At 55.0% G+C, this 16,587-nt stretch overlaps 6 protein-coding genes across 6 annotated transcripts; 4 read left to right on the top strand and 2 right to left on the bottom strand.

Moving 5' to 3' along the window:
• Positions 1 to 1,381: 1,381 nt before the first annotated feature.
• On the top strand, positions 1,382 to 3,894 carry AYO21_05386 (hypothetical protein; the record flags this gene model as incomplete). The annotated part of the gene is made up of 4 exons (XM_022655355.1): positions 1,382 to 2,039; positions 2,131 to 2,633; positions 2,702 to 2,787; positions 2,934 to 3,894. 4 exons carry the CDS (start codon positions 1,382 to 1,384, stop codon positions 3,892 to 3,894), a joined length of 2,208 nt encoding a protein of 735 aa, XP_022512247.1.
• Positions 3,895 to 4,563: 669 nt separating this feature from the next.
• AYO21_05385 (hypothetical protein) lies at positions 4,564 to 6,855 on the bottom strand (the record flags this gene model as incomplete). Its single annotated transcript, XM_022655354.1, has 4 exons — positions 4,564 to 6,223; positions 6,283 to 6,311; positions 6,384 to 6,700; positions 6,768 to 6,855. The coding sequence occupies 4 exons, from the start codon at positions 6,853 to 6,855 to the stop codon at positions 4,564 to 4,566; spliced, it is 2,094 nt and encodes a 697-aa protein (XP_022512246.1).
• A 915-nt stretch (positions 6,856 to 7,770) lies between these two features.
• AYO21_05384 (hypothetical protein) lies at positions 7,771 to 9,743 on the top strand (the record flags this gene model as incomplete). The annotated part of the gene is made up of 5 exons (XM_022655353.1): positions 7,771 to 7,948; positions 8,010 to 8,215; positions 8,270 to 8,713; positions 8,774 to 8,875; positions 8,934 to 9,743. 5 exons carry the CDS (start codon positions 7,771 to 7,773, stop codon positions 9,741 to 9,743), a joined length of 1,740 nt encoding a protein of 579 aa, XP_022512245.1.
• Positions 9,744 to 10,548: 805 nt separating this feature from the next.
• On the top strand, positions 10,549 to 11,415 carry AYO21_05383 (hypothetical protein; the record flags this gene model as incomplete). Its single annotated transcript, XM_022655352.1, has 1 exon — positions 10,549 to 11,415. The coding sequence occupies one exon, from the start codon at positions 10,549 to 10,551 to the stop codon at positions 11,413 to 11,415; it is 867 nt and encodes a 288-aa protein (XP_022512244.1).
• A 455-nt stretch (positions 11,416 to 11,870) lies between these two features.
• On the bottom strand, positions 11,871 to 12,998 carry AYO21_05382 (hypothetical protein; the record flags this gene model as incomplete). Its single annotated transcript, XM_022655351.1, has 1 exon — positions 11,871 to 12,998. The coding sequence occupies one exon, from the start codon at positions 12,996 to 12,998 to the stop codon at positions 11,871 to 11,873; it is 1,128 nt and encodes a 375-aa protein (XP_022512243.1).
• A 712-nt stretch (positions 12,999 to 13,710) lies between these two features.
• On the top strand, positions 13,711 to 15,225 carry AYO21_05381 (hypothetical protein; the record flags this gene model as incomplete). Its single annotated transcript, XM_022655350.1, has 4 exons — positions 13,711 to 13,884; positions 13,961 to 14,285; positions 14,334 to 14,507; positions 14,573 to 15,225. 4 exons carry the CDS (start codon positions 13,711 to 13,713, stop codon positions 15,223 to 15,225), a joined length of 1,326 nt encoding a protein of 441 aa, XP_022512242.1.
• Between the last annotated feature and the right edge of the window lie 1,362 nt (positions 15,226 to 16,587).

The raw sequence follows: 16,587 nt of genomic DNA, 5'->3' as shown, positions 1-16,587 counted from the left end.
GAGGGACAGTGTACGGCCTTTTTTTAGCTGGAAAATCTGAGTGTGAAATCACCGCAATTACAAAAATTCCTAAGACAACAGTTCATGATATTATACAAAAGCCTCAACTTGATGAGAACGCCAGGACAGGAAGGCCTCAAATCCTAAGTAAACGACCCAGAGACTCATACTACGTACTATTAAGCTTACGCTAAAAATCTCCTACGCACAGTTAAGAAATCGGCTGCAGATTGATGTCTGTGATAATACTATTCGGACTATGCTTCATACCTACAATATCAACAAATGGATGGCTAAAAAGCGTCCTCGATTGACAGATCAGCGTACTAAAGCAAGGTACGAATGGGCATTAGCCTATAGAGACTGGACTTGGGAAGATTGATACCGTGTTATCTGGTCAGACGAATGCTCAATTTAACGCGGTTCAGGTAATAAACGAGAATGGGTATTCCGTACGACCCAACAGAAGTGGGATAGCGATAAAATCACGCCTAAAGGGATGGGCCAGGATATCTCAATCATGATCTGGGCAGCAGTCTGGGGAGACGAAGCATCGGACGCCTTTATTCTATCGCGCGATTAGCAGTCTACGAAGATGGGATATTCAGCCAATTCCTATATCCAGGTACTTGAAGAGAATATCCCTATGTACTAGTAGCCTGGTAGGATATTCATGCAAGACAACGCACCAATCCACAAGGCAAAGAAGGTAATGGATTGGTTTCAAGATCAAGGAATAGGGGTAGTGGAATGGCCACCATATTCGCCTGATTTAAGCCCCATCGAGAACCTCTGGTTCGAGCTTAAATATCTCGTTAACGCGATCGATTCAGAACTTCAGTATACAACTGGAGAGTCTCAAGAGGTTCTCGATCGATTTACAAAGGCTATTAAAAAGGCCTGGGCTAGTATCGACAGGAAAAAGATCAAGAATGCCGTAAGGAGTATGGACGAGAGGGTCAACGCTGCTGTTGAGGCAAAGGGCTGGTATACGCGATTTTGAACTTCTCAACCTGATGGTTAGCTAGTACTACATCTAGGCTATCGAATGAGCTACAATGTAATCATTTATCAGATAAACTAGGTGAGAAAGTAATACATTGTTGATGGAGGTGTAGGATTTTAGTGGGTGCCAAGACAGGGGTGGTCGGTGACTTTTTGAACCCTACTGTAAAACCGAGTGAGGCGCAGACTGAGGTCGGCGTTGATGATTGACTTTCACTTGGGCTGCCAAGATATGCACGAGGCTCTTTTGGTGCCTGATCAGGCGCTCATGTTCTCAGCCTCATCAACAGCATATGTACACGCATACCACCACCATCACCATGCCTGTGCATTCCTCTTACAACCTTTCCAACCCTCCGGGGCCAGGCATCTCAGCATGGCTGATCCCTTGTCAATTGGCGCCAGTGTCGTTACACTACTCGACACGAGTTCAACGTGCATTGCTGTACTTGTGAAGCTGATTAAATGCGCTCAGAATGCCCCGTTCGAGATCCAGGCACTGCTCAACGACCTCAGCGATCTTAAGGGTTTCTTCGAAGAGGTCAAGAATCTCTGCGACGATATTGTCGCAGGCCAAGACCAACAACAATCTAAATTCCTCCAGGCGGCTTATAGGCCACTCGAAGATGCGGGAAAGGCGTTGGTCGACTTGGAGAAAATACTCAAGACGGCAGAATCACAGACTTCCAGCAAACGAAGCCGGCTGGGCTGGGTCTTGCAGAGAGCCAAAGCGAAGAAAATTCACCAAAATCTACGGAAACTCAAATCGGATATCAAGGCTGTGCTGTTGCTGTCCACCAAGGCTGACGGACATCATCTCAGCAGTCGGATCTTCAAGATTGAAGCTCGGCTGGAAGACTTGCATTCCACCATTCTCTCATGTATACAGCCAGGTCCAAGCACCTCATTCCATGTTTTGCAGCCTCAGCTCGAGAACACCACCGCTAGTTTGACCCAAGCTCCCGACAATGCACCTACATCGCAAGATCACTCGAGTACTGCCGATGAAGACACTCATTCAAGCATATCACAAGGTACGACAGAGATTGCCCCGAGGGAAGAACCAAAGATAGACGGTACAGTATCATGTGAGCCCTCTTTACATACTTGTGTTAATTCCCATAGCTTTGAGCAATGGCACACTACAGCCAAATCATGTGAATACAGACACGTTTCTTCCGAACAATACCATGTTCTTCCACCTCCGCCGGGCGCGTCGTTGCGTTGCGCCGTGTCCCTGTGTATGCCACTCGGCTGGACGATACAAGAATTCCCTGCTCAAGAATTACCTGGGGACCTTGTTTCTGGGCTACTCCGGATCCCCCGGGTTCTGGCCAAAATGCAATGTCAAGGCTTGTCGCAACACCGACAAGAGATCGATTAATCTAGTGTATTGCTTTCCCTTGTGGTTCTCCCAACGAGCACTACACGCCTCGGCAACGTTGTCATCTTCTCTTGGTTGGACGATGCAGCTGAATATCAGACGCAGAGTGCCTTGGGGCGGAGGACAAGATTCGCTGCTCAAGTTTGCGCTGACTGGAAACGTCGACGGCGCCAAGTCACTGCTGGACGACAGAAAGGCCTCACTTAACGACGCGGACCCTAATCATGGACGTACAGCCTTACACGTGAGTGGTACCGAGTAGACCAGGGCTATGTATGCTTGAAAACCTAGCTAACGCGAACTTCGATATAGTACGCTGTGCTCCGTAACAAAACGAACATGTGCACGCTCCTTTTGGCTGCAGGGGCAGATCCGTTTCTGCAAGACGACTATGGCACGTAAGTTATCAACAACAGCCCATTCCTCATCCGTTATCCTGCGATTCTCGCCTGTACACGCATGTAATCTTCGGTCCCAAACATAAAGACCATACGAAGCTTGATTGATTGATTGACTGACATTCTCTGACCGTCTCATCTCACAGAACCCCATTCCAAAAAGCCTGGGAGCAAATCCTCTGCAAGAGAGGGACCGTCGCCGAGCTTGACGGCTTGAAGCGAGTCTTTTCGGCAACCGAAGAGCTCGAAGCCTGGGAGTTTTCGTACATACACAAGGTCGTGCTGGGCCTGTTTCCCGGACCACTGGCCAGAGAGCTCGAGAGTGGACAGTACCGGCACCACATCCACGCGGCGGACTCGATGAAGCGGACGCCCCTGCACTGGGCGGCGACCAGGGGCGACGAGGACGCCGTGAGGTGTTTGTTGGAGGCCGGGGCGGACGTCAACTGTCGCGACGACTTTGGCAACACGCCGCTGACCTTTGCGGCGTCGACGGGCTCGGTGCGCCTCCTCGAGCTCCTGATCCTGCACGGCGCCGACGTCCACGCCCGCACGTCCATCGGCAGCCAGGCGATCCACCACGCGAGCCGGCACCAGCGGGCGATCGAGCCGGTGCGGACGCTGCTGCGCGCGGGTGCGTCGCTGAACAGCACAAACTCCTTCGGGCACGCGCCGCTGTCCGGCGCCGCCATCGCCAACTGCCTCGCGATCGGGGCGTTTCTGCTCGACGCCGGCGCCGACATGCACACGCGCAGCCTGCACGGCGACACGCCCCTGTTCGAGACCGTCTTCCACAACAACCACCTCTTCCTCACCATGCTGCTGGACCGAGGCGCCGATCCCCTCCACGTCGTCGTCAACAACGCCGGCTCCACCATCCTGCACGCCGCCGCGCTCGAGGCCGACGCCCGCACCGTCCACATCCTTCGCACCACCGCCGCTGTCCGGTGGCGGCAGAGCCACTTCTCCCTCAGGGACCACAAGGGAGCCACGGCCCTCGAGATTGCGCGCCGGAGAGTCAGTCCGCCAGAGGGGTTTTTGGACGAGTTTGAGAAGCTCGTCGCGGCGGCAGAGTCGGATGGCGAGGATGATTTGTCGTGTGGCTGAGACCCCTCCACGGTGACAAATAATACGAGAAACTCTTGACCTCTGGCCTATTCAGGAGGAGGGACTACCTACAAGAGAGTGTGTCAGAGATTGAGGACAACCAAGTTATGAACCAGAGACGAAAATGGAGTTATTTATTATCATTTTTAATTTGTTTTTTGTTTTTTTTTCCCCCTCAATTCTAGCGATCATGTTCTACTCATACACATATGCACATAAAATCAATACAACATACACGTCCTCCCAATCCTCTCTCTCTACCTCTGTGTGTCTCGCTGTGCTACATTATGACGCACAAGAACCCAGACACCCCCTTTAATTCAAAGGCAGATGAGGTCCTGTGAGCAATATATCCCCAAACCCGTAATATCCGTAATGTCCCATGCTCGTTTGTGCTCCTGGTCTAGACCCTATGTAGGTATTCCATCCTCTTCGCAATGGTGGGGTGTGGTATGGTATGCCAGGTAGGTATAGCGATGGACAAGTACCTGTACCGAGTACTCGGTAAGTAAAGTCGCCTTTCACTATCTCGATACCGACAGTACCTATGTACTAGATACTTGGCCAAGGTAACCATGGTAGTGAGGTAGGGATGGAGGGATGGTAACCCGCGTGATAGGGAAGGGAACCGTGATAGTTATACTCTTGTACAATACAGTAACTTGCAAGTCACTGCGCCACGTTGCGACTCTTCGAATCCGCCAGGTCCTGGTGATAGATCCGCACGCGCTCCTGCATGAGAAAGCACGTCTGCTCAAAGACGTCGACCATGAGCTCGCGGGCGCGGTCGCTCTCAAAGTCGACGACGAGAAACTTTGCCCGGTGCAGCTGCACGTCCTTGCGCGCGTCCTCGTGCTCCGGGTACCCCAGCACGGCGAGGTTCCACTGGTCCTCGTGGCCCGGTTTGGTCTCGTAGATTTTGACGGGGACGGTGGGCTTGTGGCTGCTGTTGGAACCTGAGGAACTGCCGGTGCTGCGACCGCTGACGCTGCTCCCGCTACTCTTGATGACCATCTTCGTGCACTTCTTGGCCGGGTTGTTGCAGTGGCAGTTCTCCGGGCTCAGGCGTGTGCCCTCGTCTATCTGGATCGCCACGAGCGTCTTGACGCCCTTTTTTCGCTCGGTGAACAGTACTAGCTGCGCCGAGATGGGCCGAGCAACCAGCGCACGGCTGCCCGACTGTTGGATGCTGGTGCTGCCGTTGACTGACGCCGCGTACGATCGCGCCCACCCGCCAGGACCGCCTGCGCCGTTCCACCCAGACGACCCGGTGAGGCTTGAATCCTGCCTGGGCCGCGGGCTGGCCGAGTCCGTGTCAAAAGACCTGGGAGAGTGCTGCTCGTCGTATCTCTTCTCGGCGCGACACACCCAGATCTGTGCCCTGCCGCCCACTCCGATGGTCTTCAGCGATGATATGGTCGACTCCTTGATCTGCACGGCCGCCACGCCGGGCCGATCAGCGACAACGCCAAAATTTGTTATGGCCTCCTGCAGTCGGTGCAGGTCGCCCAGTCGGCGGAACGTGAGTGCCCGGCTCTGGTGGTCCGAGGCCTGGGCTTTCCAGCCGAGACTGAGGGCGTCCGCCGACGCCTCGGGGAAGCTGTAGAAGGGCAGCAGAAACACCCGCTGAGAGTCGATCTCGTAGTTTTCAATCGCGCGGTCATTGCCGCGTGTCAGGGTGCGGACGAGTCGGATCCGGCTCGTGTTGACCCTGAGGACCGCGATCTGTTGTGCCCGCCCGGAATCGTCGGGCAGGGTGGCGCGGAAGACACGCGTCTCCATCCCGTTGGGCTCGGTGAGGTCGTCCAAGTCGTCGGCCTCGTCAAAGTGCACCCACATCTCGAACTTGTCGTCCGCTTCCTGCAAGATCTGTTGGTCGTCGGGCGCGAGCAGGGGCCAATCGCGCGCCCCGAACCGTCGGCACTCGTGGATGACTCTTCTCTGTAATTGGCGAAAGTAGGCCCCCCAGAGGACGTCCAGACATCTGGCTTCGAAATTCGGGTCCCGTTGGAGACGCTGCACCAGCCACACGCATTTCATGAGGTTGATGTATTGGCACGTGTCCGGTCTGACGAGCAGTGGCGGCTGGAGCACAAACTGCTGCGTGCTGTTGCCCAGGTGAAGGGCGAGTGCGTCAATGGCCTTTTCGATGGAGAACGGGATCGATGATCGTGCGACAGAAAGCCGGAACTTTTCTTCGAGGATGGTTGGAAGTGCCAGCAGGGTGCCATCGCTGTCGATATCGAGGGCTCGGATGATCTGTTCGAACTGGAAGATGATGTCTTCGTGGACGATGGAGATGTCTCTCCGGATGTCGGTGTACAGCTTTCTATTATCAAGTTAGGGACTCCGGCCAAGTGTAAGAGGGATGCTCGATCTACTACTCACATCTTGAGCGGGATGAGAACCAAGTTGATCTTTTCCACGTTTAGCCACGGACAGTCAGAGAAGAATATAAGATGGGGTCACCCAAGATAACAGGCACACACCTTTGAACAGTGAAAAGACACTCGTCTCCCCAGGTACTCAACATAGCTGCCAATCCCCGAGTTCCACTGGACATTGCGTACGAAGCCGCTGGCATCCCGGCTAAAATGGGCGTTCTGGCGGATGAGTTTCTCGCACCGTTTCAACGTCTCCCTGAAGTCGCCAACAATCGTGTGAAAAGCAGACAAGTCCTGTCGGTTGTCTACGCCCCCATCACCGCGCGGACCTTGGCGATTGACATGCTCGACCGAGTCGACGATGGCCTTGAGACCGTCGCGAAGAAGTAGTATGTCCTTTCCGAAATCGAGATATTCCTGCTCTATATGGTAGTAGCTCTCAGCCTGGGTTCTCGCTCTTATGGATGGCAACGGCGAGAGCACACTTACGGGCACTGGTGTACTGGCTGAAGCCGAGGTCATAGATAGCCCACGCGATGCGTGCGGCGGCGGCGATTTCAGACAGCGGAAGTGCCATGCTTGCCGGCGGGAAAGGATGGCATGTTTTGGTGCGCAAGTTCGAACAGTGATGAAGGAGTTGTCCAAGGGTTGTCCCAAGTATTGCTCAGGCTGGTGGCAAACTGTGGGATCTGGCGGATTGGAAACCGGTCGGAGTCAGTGGGTGGTTTTGCCTTGCTTCACTTACAGTAAAATCGGGACTTCGGATATGGGAAACCAAAAATTCCCACGCGCAGCAATACTCAGTTCCAGAGGTGATGCAGGTGTTTAGCCAGGGATAACAGGTCTCAGTTATCCCAAATCCTGCGGACCGTGCTGTGCTGATTGAGGGTGTGGGAGCATTGGCCGTGGATTCTCAGCCTCACCATTTAGCCCGAGTCCCAGATCGTTAGTCTGAGGGGCAGAAGGCAGATGGTACAGCCTCACGAGCCAATTTCCGAGTCGGCCATTTGACCTGCCTGCCTAGGCTTGAATTGAGGCTTTGCAGAAGACTAAGCGAGGACTTGTCAGTCCAGTTAAGCGCCCAGCCTTGGAAATGGTGGAAGTGGTCCAATCAAGACGAGTATAGGATGGTATCCGTCGCCTTGTCCTACACTTAGCAAGTCGCCGTGGCTTGAAACAATTCCTTTAGCGGCTGCCTTCTGGAAGGTCGGACAGCCCTCTTCATGCTCTTCTTGGGACTTCTTGGGACTCTAGCCCGCTTGGCTGCAGTTGGAAAGAATGCGCCCAGGTGAGGCGAAGTCGGAAAAAGCAAAGAAAGCCCAGACGAAAGAGGGCATTGCTGCCAACTTGATAGCTTTCCCTTAATCATGCCCTTGGACCCAAGAAGGGCATCATTCGTATGAGTTTGCCCTCCCTTGAGCTCTTCGTTTCGTTATCGTCCTGAGATTTGTTCCCGCTCATCTCAACACCAGTCGCGTGCACAGAAGACACCATGGAACGCTTCGTAGAGATGGAAATCGAAGATGCAATGGATGACCGCCCCAGATTCACAGAGGAAGAGCTGCAAAAGATCCAGCAAGCCAGGTTACAGCCTAGAACGGTGGTGACGACCCGTCCACCCTCGCTGGGCTACATCTCCATTGCTTGCATCATCATCAACCGCATGGTGGGTAAGTCACAGACAAGTCGCTCTGACCTATGTCGACCAGAGGGTTCTGATTGTGTGACAAGGAACTGGGATATTCAGGACTCCCACCACCGTGGCCCATGGTACCCATACTGTGGGCTACAGTCTCGTCTTCTGGGCTGCCGGGGCCATCGTCGCGATCGCGGGGGTCCTCGTCTTTGCAGAGTTTGGCATGACTGTCCCGAGACTGACGATAGAGAATGAGCACCAGAAAGAATCGGTGCCTCGAAATGGAGGCGAGAAGAACTATGTCAGTACAAGTCCTGAAAAGCGAAAGAACAGAAACTGACTTCTGTCGACGCAGCTCGAATACATGGTCAAACGCCCGCTCTACCTGGCCACCTGTGTCTATGGCATCCCGTTTATCTGCCTGGGCACTGCCGCTGGCAATGCGATTGTCTTTGCAGAAAACATCATGCTGGCGTCCGGCAAGGAGGCCATCAACGGCTCGGTGCGAGGCATCGCAGTCGGGGTCATCACCTTTGCTTGTCTGCTGCATGCCATCTCGAGGACCGGGGGTGTCTGGCTGAACAACGTGTTTGGGACGGTCAAGTTCATCATGCTGCTGCTCATGTTCATCCTGGGCGTTGTGTATGCCGGAGGTCGCCTGGGTGGGAACGATGAGATCGCCGCCGACAACCTAAACGTCCACAAGTCCTTTGCGAATGCAGCGACATCATCGTACGGGTATGCCGAAGCCTTTCTGGGCATCATCTTTGCCATTGGCGGTTTCAATCAGGCCAACTATGTGAGCCGTCTTGCGAAGTTACTCCAACTTGGGAACCTTAGGTTACTGACAAGAGACCAGGTCCTGGGAGACATTGACGATCCTCGAAAGAAGTTCAAGATTACTGCGGTGACCACCGTTAGCGTTGTCAGCATATTGTATGTCTTGATCAACATATCCTACGTAAGTGCAAGAACAGGAACAGAAGATTCGATGCCAGCAATGACTGACTGCCGCGTAGATGCTGGTCGTGCCAGCCTCGATCTTGTTCGGCCGCGCAGACGACACGGTCGCCCGGCCATTCTTCCAACGCATATTTGGCGAGGACGCGGCCGACAAGGTGCTCTGCGGATTCATCGCCTTTTCGAGCTTCGGGAACATCATTGTCCAGACCTTTACGGCCGCGCGGGTGAAGCAGGAGATTGCCAAAGAGGGTATCCTGCCATGGGCGCGGTTCTTTGCCAACAACTACTCGCTGTGGCCGCGGCGATCGCGGCGCAACTCCAACAGAAGAGCGGTAGAGACGTCAGAGGACACGCCCGCGGGGGCTTTGATCCTGCACTGGGTCTTTGCTGTCGCGGTGATCCTACTGACCATTCCCGAGCACAGCCCCACTGACGCCTACCGGACCGTGGTCAATCTATACTCGTTCACAATCGACGCCCTGTTCGGGTTCGCCGTTGGCCTGAGCCTGCTCGTCCTGCGCCTGGCGCCGGGCTACCACTGGGCCAGCAAGTCCGAGTCGAACGCGTGGGTGAGCATCTCGGCGGCGCTCCTCTTCACCATCGCCAACGCCTTCCCGCTGGTGGCCGTCTGGATCCCACCGTCGGGGGACACGGGCATCACGCAGCCCGTCAAGTGGTATCTGACCGGCACGATCGGGATGGGCCTAGTTGGCTTTTCTCTCGCATACTGGGCTGTGTTCTATTACCTCGTGCCGAGGCTGAAGGGGAAGAGGCTCGAAGTGGAACGGGAGGAGATTCTGGATGATCGGAACGGGTACTGGATCATGTGGCATGAGATTGTGAGGTTTAATTGGAGGGTTGCTTGATTTACCGGCCTTTGATGAGTGTCTATGTCGTTGTTGACTTGGATAGAGTTACGTTGCAGGTGCATGTACAAGTGCATTTATGATTGTTGAAACCGTGCCTTCTTCGAAAGGTGACTTCTTCTTGTTGCGCGCCTGACCTCAGCCTTGTCACGTGCCGCAACTACTCTCAACAGCCTCGTGTCTATTGGCCAATCACAGATTCTCACACCTTTTCCACCTTGTAAACCGCAGTCAAGACCACCAAACACCATCGCATCCATCACCTCCATTATCCACCGCCCATCAATAACCCAGCACCTCACCTCCCCCACTCTTGTCATCACTACTAGTACTACCTGACAATGCGCTGGCATCTCATCGCCAAGTCCTAGACCTGGACCTTTATGCCCAACACGGTCAAAGTGATCGACGCCGGTCAGAGTTGACCGTTGTTCTCCGTCCCATTGTGGGGTTTCCCCCACCTTTGATCCCAAAAACGGGATGATACAGACGGGGAGGCCCGTGGTGTCTAGCGGAGGGCGCCGAAGGACTACCTATCTCTATACTGTGACTTGCTACCGAGTACGTGGTGCGCGGTGCACGGTTCACGATGCAGGATGCAGGATGCACGGTGTATCAGCTTCTCACACCGACTGGTGAGATGGTTGGGTACAATACTAGGTAGTGTATCTCCCCTGGTTTGATCTGGTGTTTGTGTGTTGGCCGTGATGCTCGCCTTCACCATTGACCTCGCCATCGCCATCGCCATCGCTTCCAGCTGCCGTTGCCAAACACCAAACCCCTAGCATTCTTCATTGCCGCAATAATGGATCTGCCCATGCCCGAACCGACCATCCCGACCTTGCCGCTGCCTCACTACAAAGTTATTTCATTCGACGTCTATGGCAGCCTGATCGAGTACAAGGCCCACATTGTCCGGTCCTTCCAACCGCTGCTGTCGCGTCTGCCATCGTCGTCACCGTACCTGGATCCGACCCCCCTGTCATCGAACATCCCGAACAGCAACACGGTCGGGGCGGTACGGTTCCTGCAACTCTTCCAGCGCCAGGAGGACCTGATCAAGCTGGAGAAGCCTGTGCGACGGTTCGACGGGATCCTCGCGGAGATCTGGCGCCGGATCGCGCGCGAATTGCAGGTCGACACGACCGAGGCCGAGGCTCTCGCGTTTGGTAGCGAGGCGGTAATTTCGTCGTGGCCGTGTTTTCCAGGCACCGTCAAGGCGCTCCGGCAACTGCAGAAGAACTACCGGCTCGTGGCACTGTCCAACATCGACCGGTTCGCGTGGTACACGACGTCGTCGTCGCCTTCTAGCGGCCTCGGCGACGTGAGCTGGTGGAAGGTCTTCACCGCCGAGGACTGTCCGAGTGACGCCGAGCGGCCCTTGGACGAGACGCGTCTGGAAACCCTGGTCGCCTACTGCGCCCGGTACGGCGTGCAGCGCAACGAGATCCTCCACGTCGCGCAGAGCCTGGGCCACGACCACGCCCCGGCCAAACGGCTGGGTCTGAGTAGCGTGTACCTGGTCGGGGACGGGCCGCGATGGGGCAAGGAAGCGGAAAGCAGGATGGTTTTGGAAAAGGGCTTGGTCGGGTATGGTTGGCGGTGTCAGAATTTGCAGGAATTTGCCGAGTTGGTTCATCGGGCGTGGGATAATGTGACGCCGATTGAGTAACTTGTTAGCAGGCTCTCAAGAGAAAGAAAGGATATTTTCTTTTCCTTCAGTAAATAAATGCTAGTTGAAATTTGATATTATGCGTGGGTTCTTCGTTTGGTGTGGGATGGGGATGGTATAGGTATGGGAAATGGATGGGATGGATTGGACGGACACCGGGTCTGGTTCTTTGCAGCACACATACACACACAATAATAATTATCCCTCAGCACTCGAGTCTAATAAGTTCAAGTAGGACCGAGAAAGATAGTTCTTGTATATTTCTAAAAGACCGTAATAAGTCTATAGATTATAATCTGGGAGCAGAACCCCCTTTTACCCTTTCTAGACAACGCAGCACCCTGTCTATATTTATTCATTCATTTATTATCTCGTACCACCTCTTACCAAGGCCATGTCTCATAGTTTATACCACCTCTTCCGCAGCATAGCACATCAAAAAGTAAACCTAAAGATCACAAAGAACCTTCGTGCACACTGTCCATCGACGCCCAAAACTCATCCAACAACTCGTGCCTCTTGACGGCCAGCTCGAAATCCCCGTACCCCTCGCCCAGGGCATACGCCTCGTAGAGCCGACCGATGTTCTGGCCCTGGTTGGGCAGGGCGGTCCACTCGTCGCCGCCCTCGTCGACCACGATCTCCTCGACGGTCTTGGACTCGGTGCGGTACAGGCGCATGCTCGTGGCTTTGGCCATTTGGGGCCCCGCGCTGGCGAACGTGACGACCAGCACGCCCGTGGTGCCGTAGATCTCCCACGTCGAGCCGGGCGAGGAAGGGAATCGAGCGCCCCCGCGCAGGTGGAAGCTCAGCACGGCGGGCGGGTCGCGCGCCAGCTGGCCCTGCAGGCAGATCTGGTCGGGGGTGTCTTTGTCGAAGACGTCGGGCGATATCGTCCCGTCGGCGCGCTGGATGGGCATCTTCGGCCGCAGGTTGACGGCCAGGGGTCGGTAGGTGCCCGGCTTGAGTTCCCCGACGGCGAAGAAGATCGAGTCGAGCGCGTGCCCGCCGTAGATGGTCAGGGGGTTCGCGCCGACTTTCCGCTGCAGGAAGTGCGCGTACCGCTCGTCGGCGGCGTTGTCGTGCCAGTTGTTGATGACGCCGTGGTAATGCACGCTGTGGATCTCGCCCAGGCTGCCCGTGTCGACGAGCTCCTTGATCTTGCGGATCGACGGCGACGCGCGCGCCTGGAACCCGATCATGGTCCGAACGCCGGCTTCTCTCGCGAGCGCGGCCATCTTCTTGGCCTCGTCCGTCGTCGTCGCGAGTGGCCACTCGACAAAGACGTTTCTGTGCGCTTTCAACGCCGGGACGACCACGTCGTAGTGGCTGTCGACGCGGGTCGAGACGACAAAGAGGTCGACGTCCGGGTCCGCGGCGATGCCGTCGTACGAGTCATACGCCCTGACCGAGTCCGGGAGGTTGTGTGCCTTGATGGCCGCCTTGGTCGACTCGAGGGTCGAATTGCACATGGCGACAATCTCAAAGTTGGGCGACGACGCCAGTCGCGGGAGATGCGCCAGGGCCGCCCAGGCGCCGGGCTTGCTGGACAGGCCGACGATGCCGACGCGGATCTTGCCCATTGTCATCGGTATATCTGGGAAGTTGCGGTGGTGTTGTGTTGTACGCCTTGAGGAACGAGGGACACCGTCACCGCCCAGTCACCAGTTCAGGGTTGTTTCTGTACACCACCACCGCTATCCAGTTGTAAATACTGTATTGATGATAGACGAGACCCGAGTGTGGTTTTCCATCTAGTGTTGTGGTGGCGTCTTTCAGTTTCTTGCCAGTATAGGAGAATACACAATTGTATGGAGCGTAACTTATGTATGGAGCGGAGGCATGAAATAGCGGGAAATGACCGTCCCCATGGTGCCCCCGATTAATGTCATTCGGGCATATTTCTACACACAGTAATAATTACATATGCAGGTCATCCTTGCTTGGTGCCTCATCTTGAGTGGGGAGGATACAATTACTCCTTCCATACTACCTCGTCCCTCATCCCTCGTCACTCGTACCTCGACCCTCGCTGCCTGACTGTCCCCATCCTTTGGCTAAAATGGGAAACGCAACCTCACCTCTACCTCTGCCTCTCCCCGATCCTCGATGCAGACCCCCTCGAAGCACTTGTCCTAGGCTGTGCTACTCCTACTGCACTCTCAAGCCTATTATTCCCGGGTACACAAACTGACAGCCGTTATCATCCCTCTGATTAGGGTACGACTAATCGCTGGGCTCTGTCGTTCTTGTTCGCCAGACATAACCAAGATAGACAGCACAACACCAGCCACCATGACACCTAGTCAAACGCTGGACGCCGAAATCAGCGCCATCCTATCGCTGGAGAGTGTCCGATCGCAGGCGCAACATGTGCTAGACGCCGCGAGGAAAGACTCCCTAAACCACTTTGACTTTGACGAGACCAAAATGCCCGAAGTCGCCGATTTCGTGCTATCCATCATCTCGGTGTGTTCTTTCCCCCCCCCCCAACCAAGCTCCCGGCAGAGTCTACCAGTGCTGACGAGTTCACCTGTCGGGTTAGCGTGACTTTGGACCGGACAGGTACGATCAGATCCCTCCGCATGGACGGTGGCAGCAGTTCAACGCCGGGAACAAGGAGCGAATCACCCCGTTGCTCGAAGAATGGACGAGCCAGGGCTGTGACAGGAAAGAGCTCGCGCGTCGTATGGTCGACTTGCTGTTTGTCTCGGTGTTGATGGACGCCGGCGCCGGCGATGTGTGGCAGTTCAGCGAGCCGGGAACGGGCCAGACGTACGGGAGGAGCGAGGGTATCGCGCTGGCTACTCTGCACATGTTCTTGGGCGGGAAATTCCAGTCACAGAGCACGGGGGGTCACTTTGTTGACGGTATGTTTACCTCCACCATCAGGCTCTGCTCTATCTGACAGGATCCAGCCCGTGGTCTTGCCGACATGACCGAACAGACAATGCAGCAGGGGTTTCAGATTTCGACTAACAACGCCATGACTGCTTTCTCATCGCGGGTGACGCTCCTCAACCGTCTCGGTGTGTCTTTGCTCAACTTCCCATCCATCTTTGGGGCAACGGGGCGTCCAGGGAATCTTGTCGGTAAGGCATTCTGACCATGAGATTGTTCTCCACGGTGATCAGTCTGATAATAAGATTTCACCCAGACTACCTCTTACAGAACTCGACCAACCCCAATATCCTCGATTTTGCCTTTCTCTGGCAGACATTACAACAGCTTCTTCTCCCCGTGTGGCCAGAAAACCGACCACACATAGACGGACGCCCGATCGGCGACGCATGGCCACTCCGGGTACTTGCCCAGCGCGCCAAAGCCACAGGCGACGAGCGCATCACCAGCCCCATCCAGCCCTTCCACAAACTGACGCAGTGGCTCGCGTACTCGCTCAAAGTGCCGTTCGTGAGACTTCTCGATCTGACGTGGCGGAACGAACACCTCAGCACCGGTCTGGCCGAGTACCGCAACGGCGGCATCTTTGTGGATATTCCCGTGCTGCGACTCAAGCCCGATGCCCTGCGGAGGGGACAGGAGCTGTCGGGCCAAGCCCTGCCCCAGTTCGACGCCACGGGCGACGAAATCGTCGAGTGGCGCGCCATGACGGTCGCGCTGTGTGACGAGCTCTACCAGATGATTTTGGCCAGACTCGGTGCGAGTGCAGATGGAAAGAAGGTACCCATAAGTCTGGGCCAGATGCTCGAGGCCGGCACTTTCAAGGCTGGTCGCGAATTGGCTGCCAAGTACAGGCCGACGACCAGGTCCAGTCCCATTCTGATTGCGGGCGACGGGACTCTTTTTTGATTACTTTTTCTTTTGGCCAGAATCTTGCTCGTGCGGGTCAAGCTGGGAAAGTTGGAAGTCGAAACTGGAGGTTTGGAATGATTTAGGGGGAGTATATCTATAAATTAATAGCACTATATACTATGCACATGTCCACTCTAGAGCAGGCACAAACTGTTATATCCCTCGTACAAAAATGGGAGAAAGTCGAGAAGATTTTAAGCCGACGCCGCGTCGGGAGTATCTAGTTAGCCCGGTAAGTAGTAGTGTATTCTCCTTTTTCTCTATTCTCCTTCCTATCAAAGGTATCTATCTATCTAGGTCATCCATAGATTATTATAACTCCATCCCTCCCCCCCACTATCCCTCCTTCATTTGGTATAGGTGGTAGATGGTAGATATACCAAAGTAGACACGCCCGATCTGTTACACGCCAACGCAATCTATCTCATCTACATGTCCAGGCGACCCTAGATTATTTACCAAGTCACCACACCACACCATACCACACCATACCACACCATACCATCACCATTACCAACCCCCAAAAAAGGAAGAGAGAAGTAAACGACCGAGAATATCATGTCCTCCCCACACGTCTTCCCCGACGGTCCATACCGTCGCAACTACTTTTTCGTCGGGGGGGAGTATGCCCCGGAAGAAGAAGAGGACGAGGACAACAGCAATTCCAATGAAGGTCAGCATAAGGACAAGGCCCGTAAATACGGCGGATCCGTCATGAAAGGCCAGGCGTATGTCGAGTGTTTGTCGCCGGTCGAGGTCGAGGTCGAGGGAGTCGAGGGGTTACAACAACAACAACGACGACGACGACAACGAAGACGACCGTTCCCGCTGGTCCTGATCCACGGGGCAGGACAGAGCGGATTGGTACGTTCCACTTCTCCTCCTGCTTCTTCTCCACTACTTCATCCATATCCATATCCACGTCCATACACCTAATATCCATGGATCTTATATACCACACCATAAATCAAATCAAATTAACACCCCAGAGTGGGTCGTACAGAATTGGCTACACACGCCCGACAACCGGCCCGGATGGGCGTCGTATTTCCTCGCGCGTGGCTTCACCGTGTACATCATGGACACGCCGTCGCGGGGGCGATCAGCGCCGGATTTCGGCCAGGACCATACAACCTTCTCCACGGGGTTTGTGGAGGCGTGGTTCACGGCGCCTTCTCCCGAGAAGTGGGTGCAGGCGGGGAGGCATTCGCAGTGGCCTGGGGTGAGTTGCCTCTCTCTCTCTCTCTCTCTTCTTTGATAGCGGAACGATAGGGCTGTGTAAGACCGTATGGGATCGGATGGGATGGGATGGGGGGGAGGAGGAGGAGGAGGGAGGAGGAGGAGGAGGAAGCGTGCCGA

The sequence above is a fragment of the Fonsecaea monophora genome (assembly GCF_001642475.1).
Source record: "Fonsecaea monophora strain CBS 269.37 chromosome Unknown Scaff34, whole genome shotgun sequence".
NCBI classification, from domain to species: domain Eukaryota; kingdom Fungi; phylum Ascomycota; class Eurotiomycetes; order Chaetothyriales; family Herpotrichiellaceae; genus Fonsecaea; species Fonsecaea monophora.
Note: the sequence above shows the minus strand (reverse complement) of the source record. Positions and strands in the feature narration are given on the sequence as shown.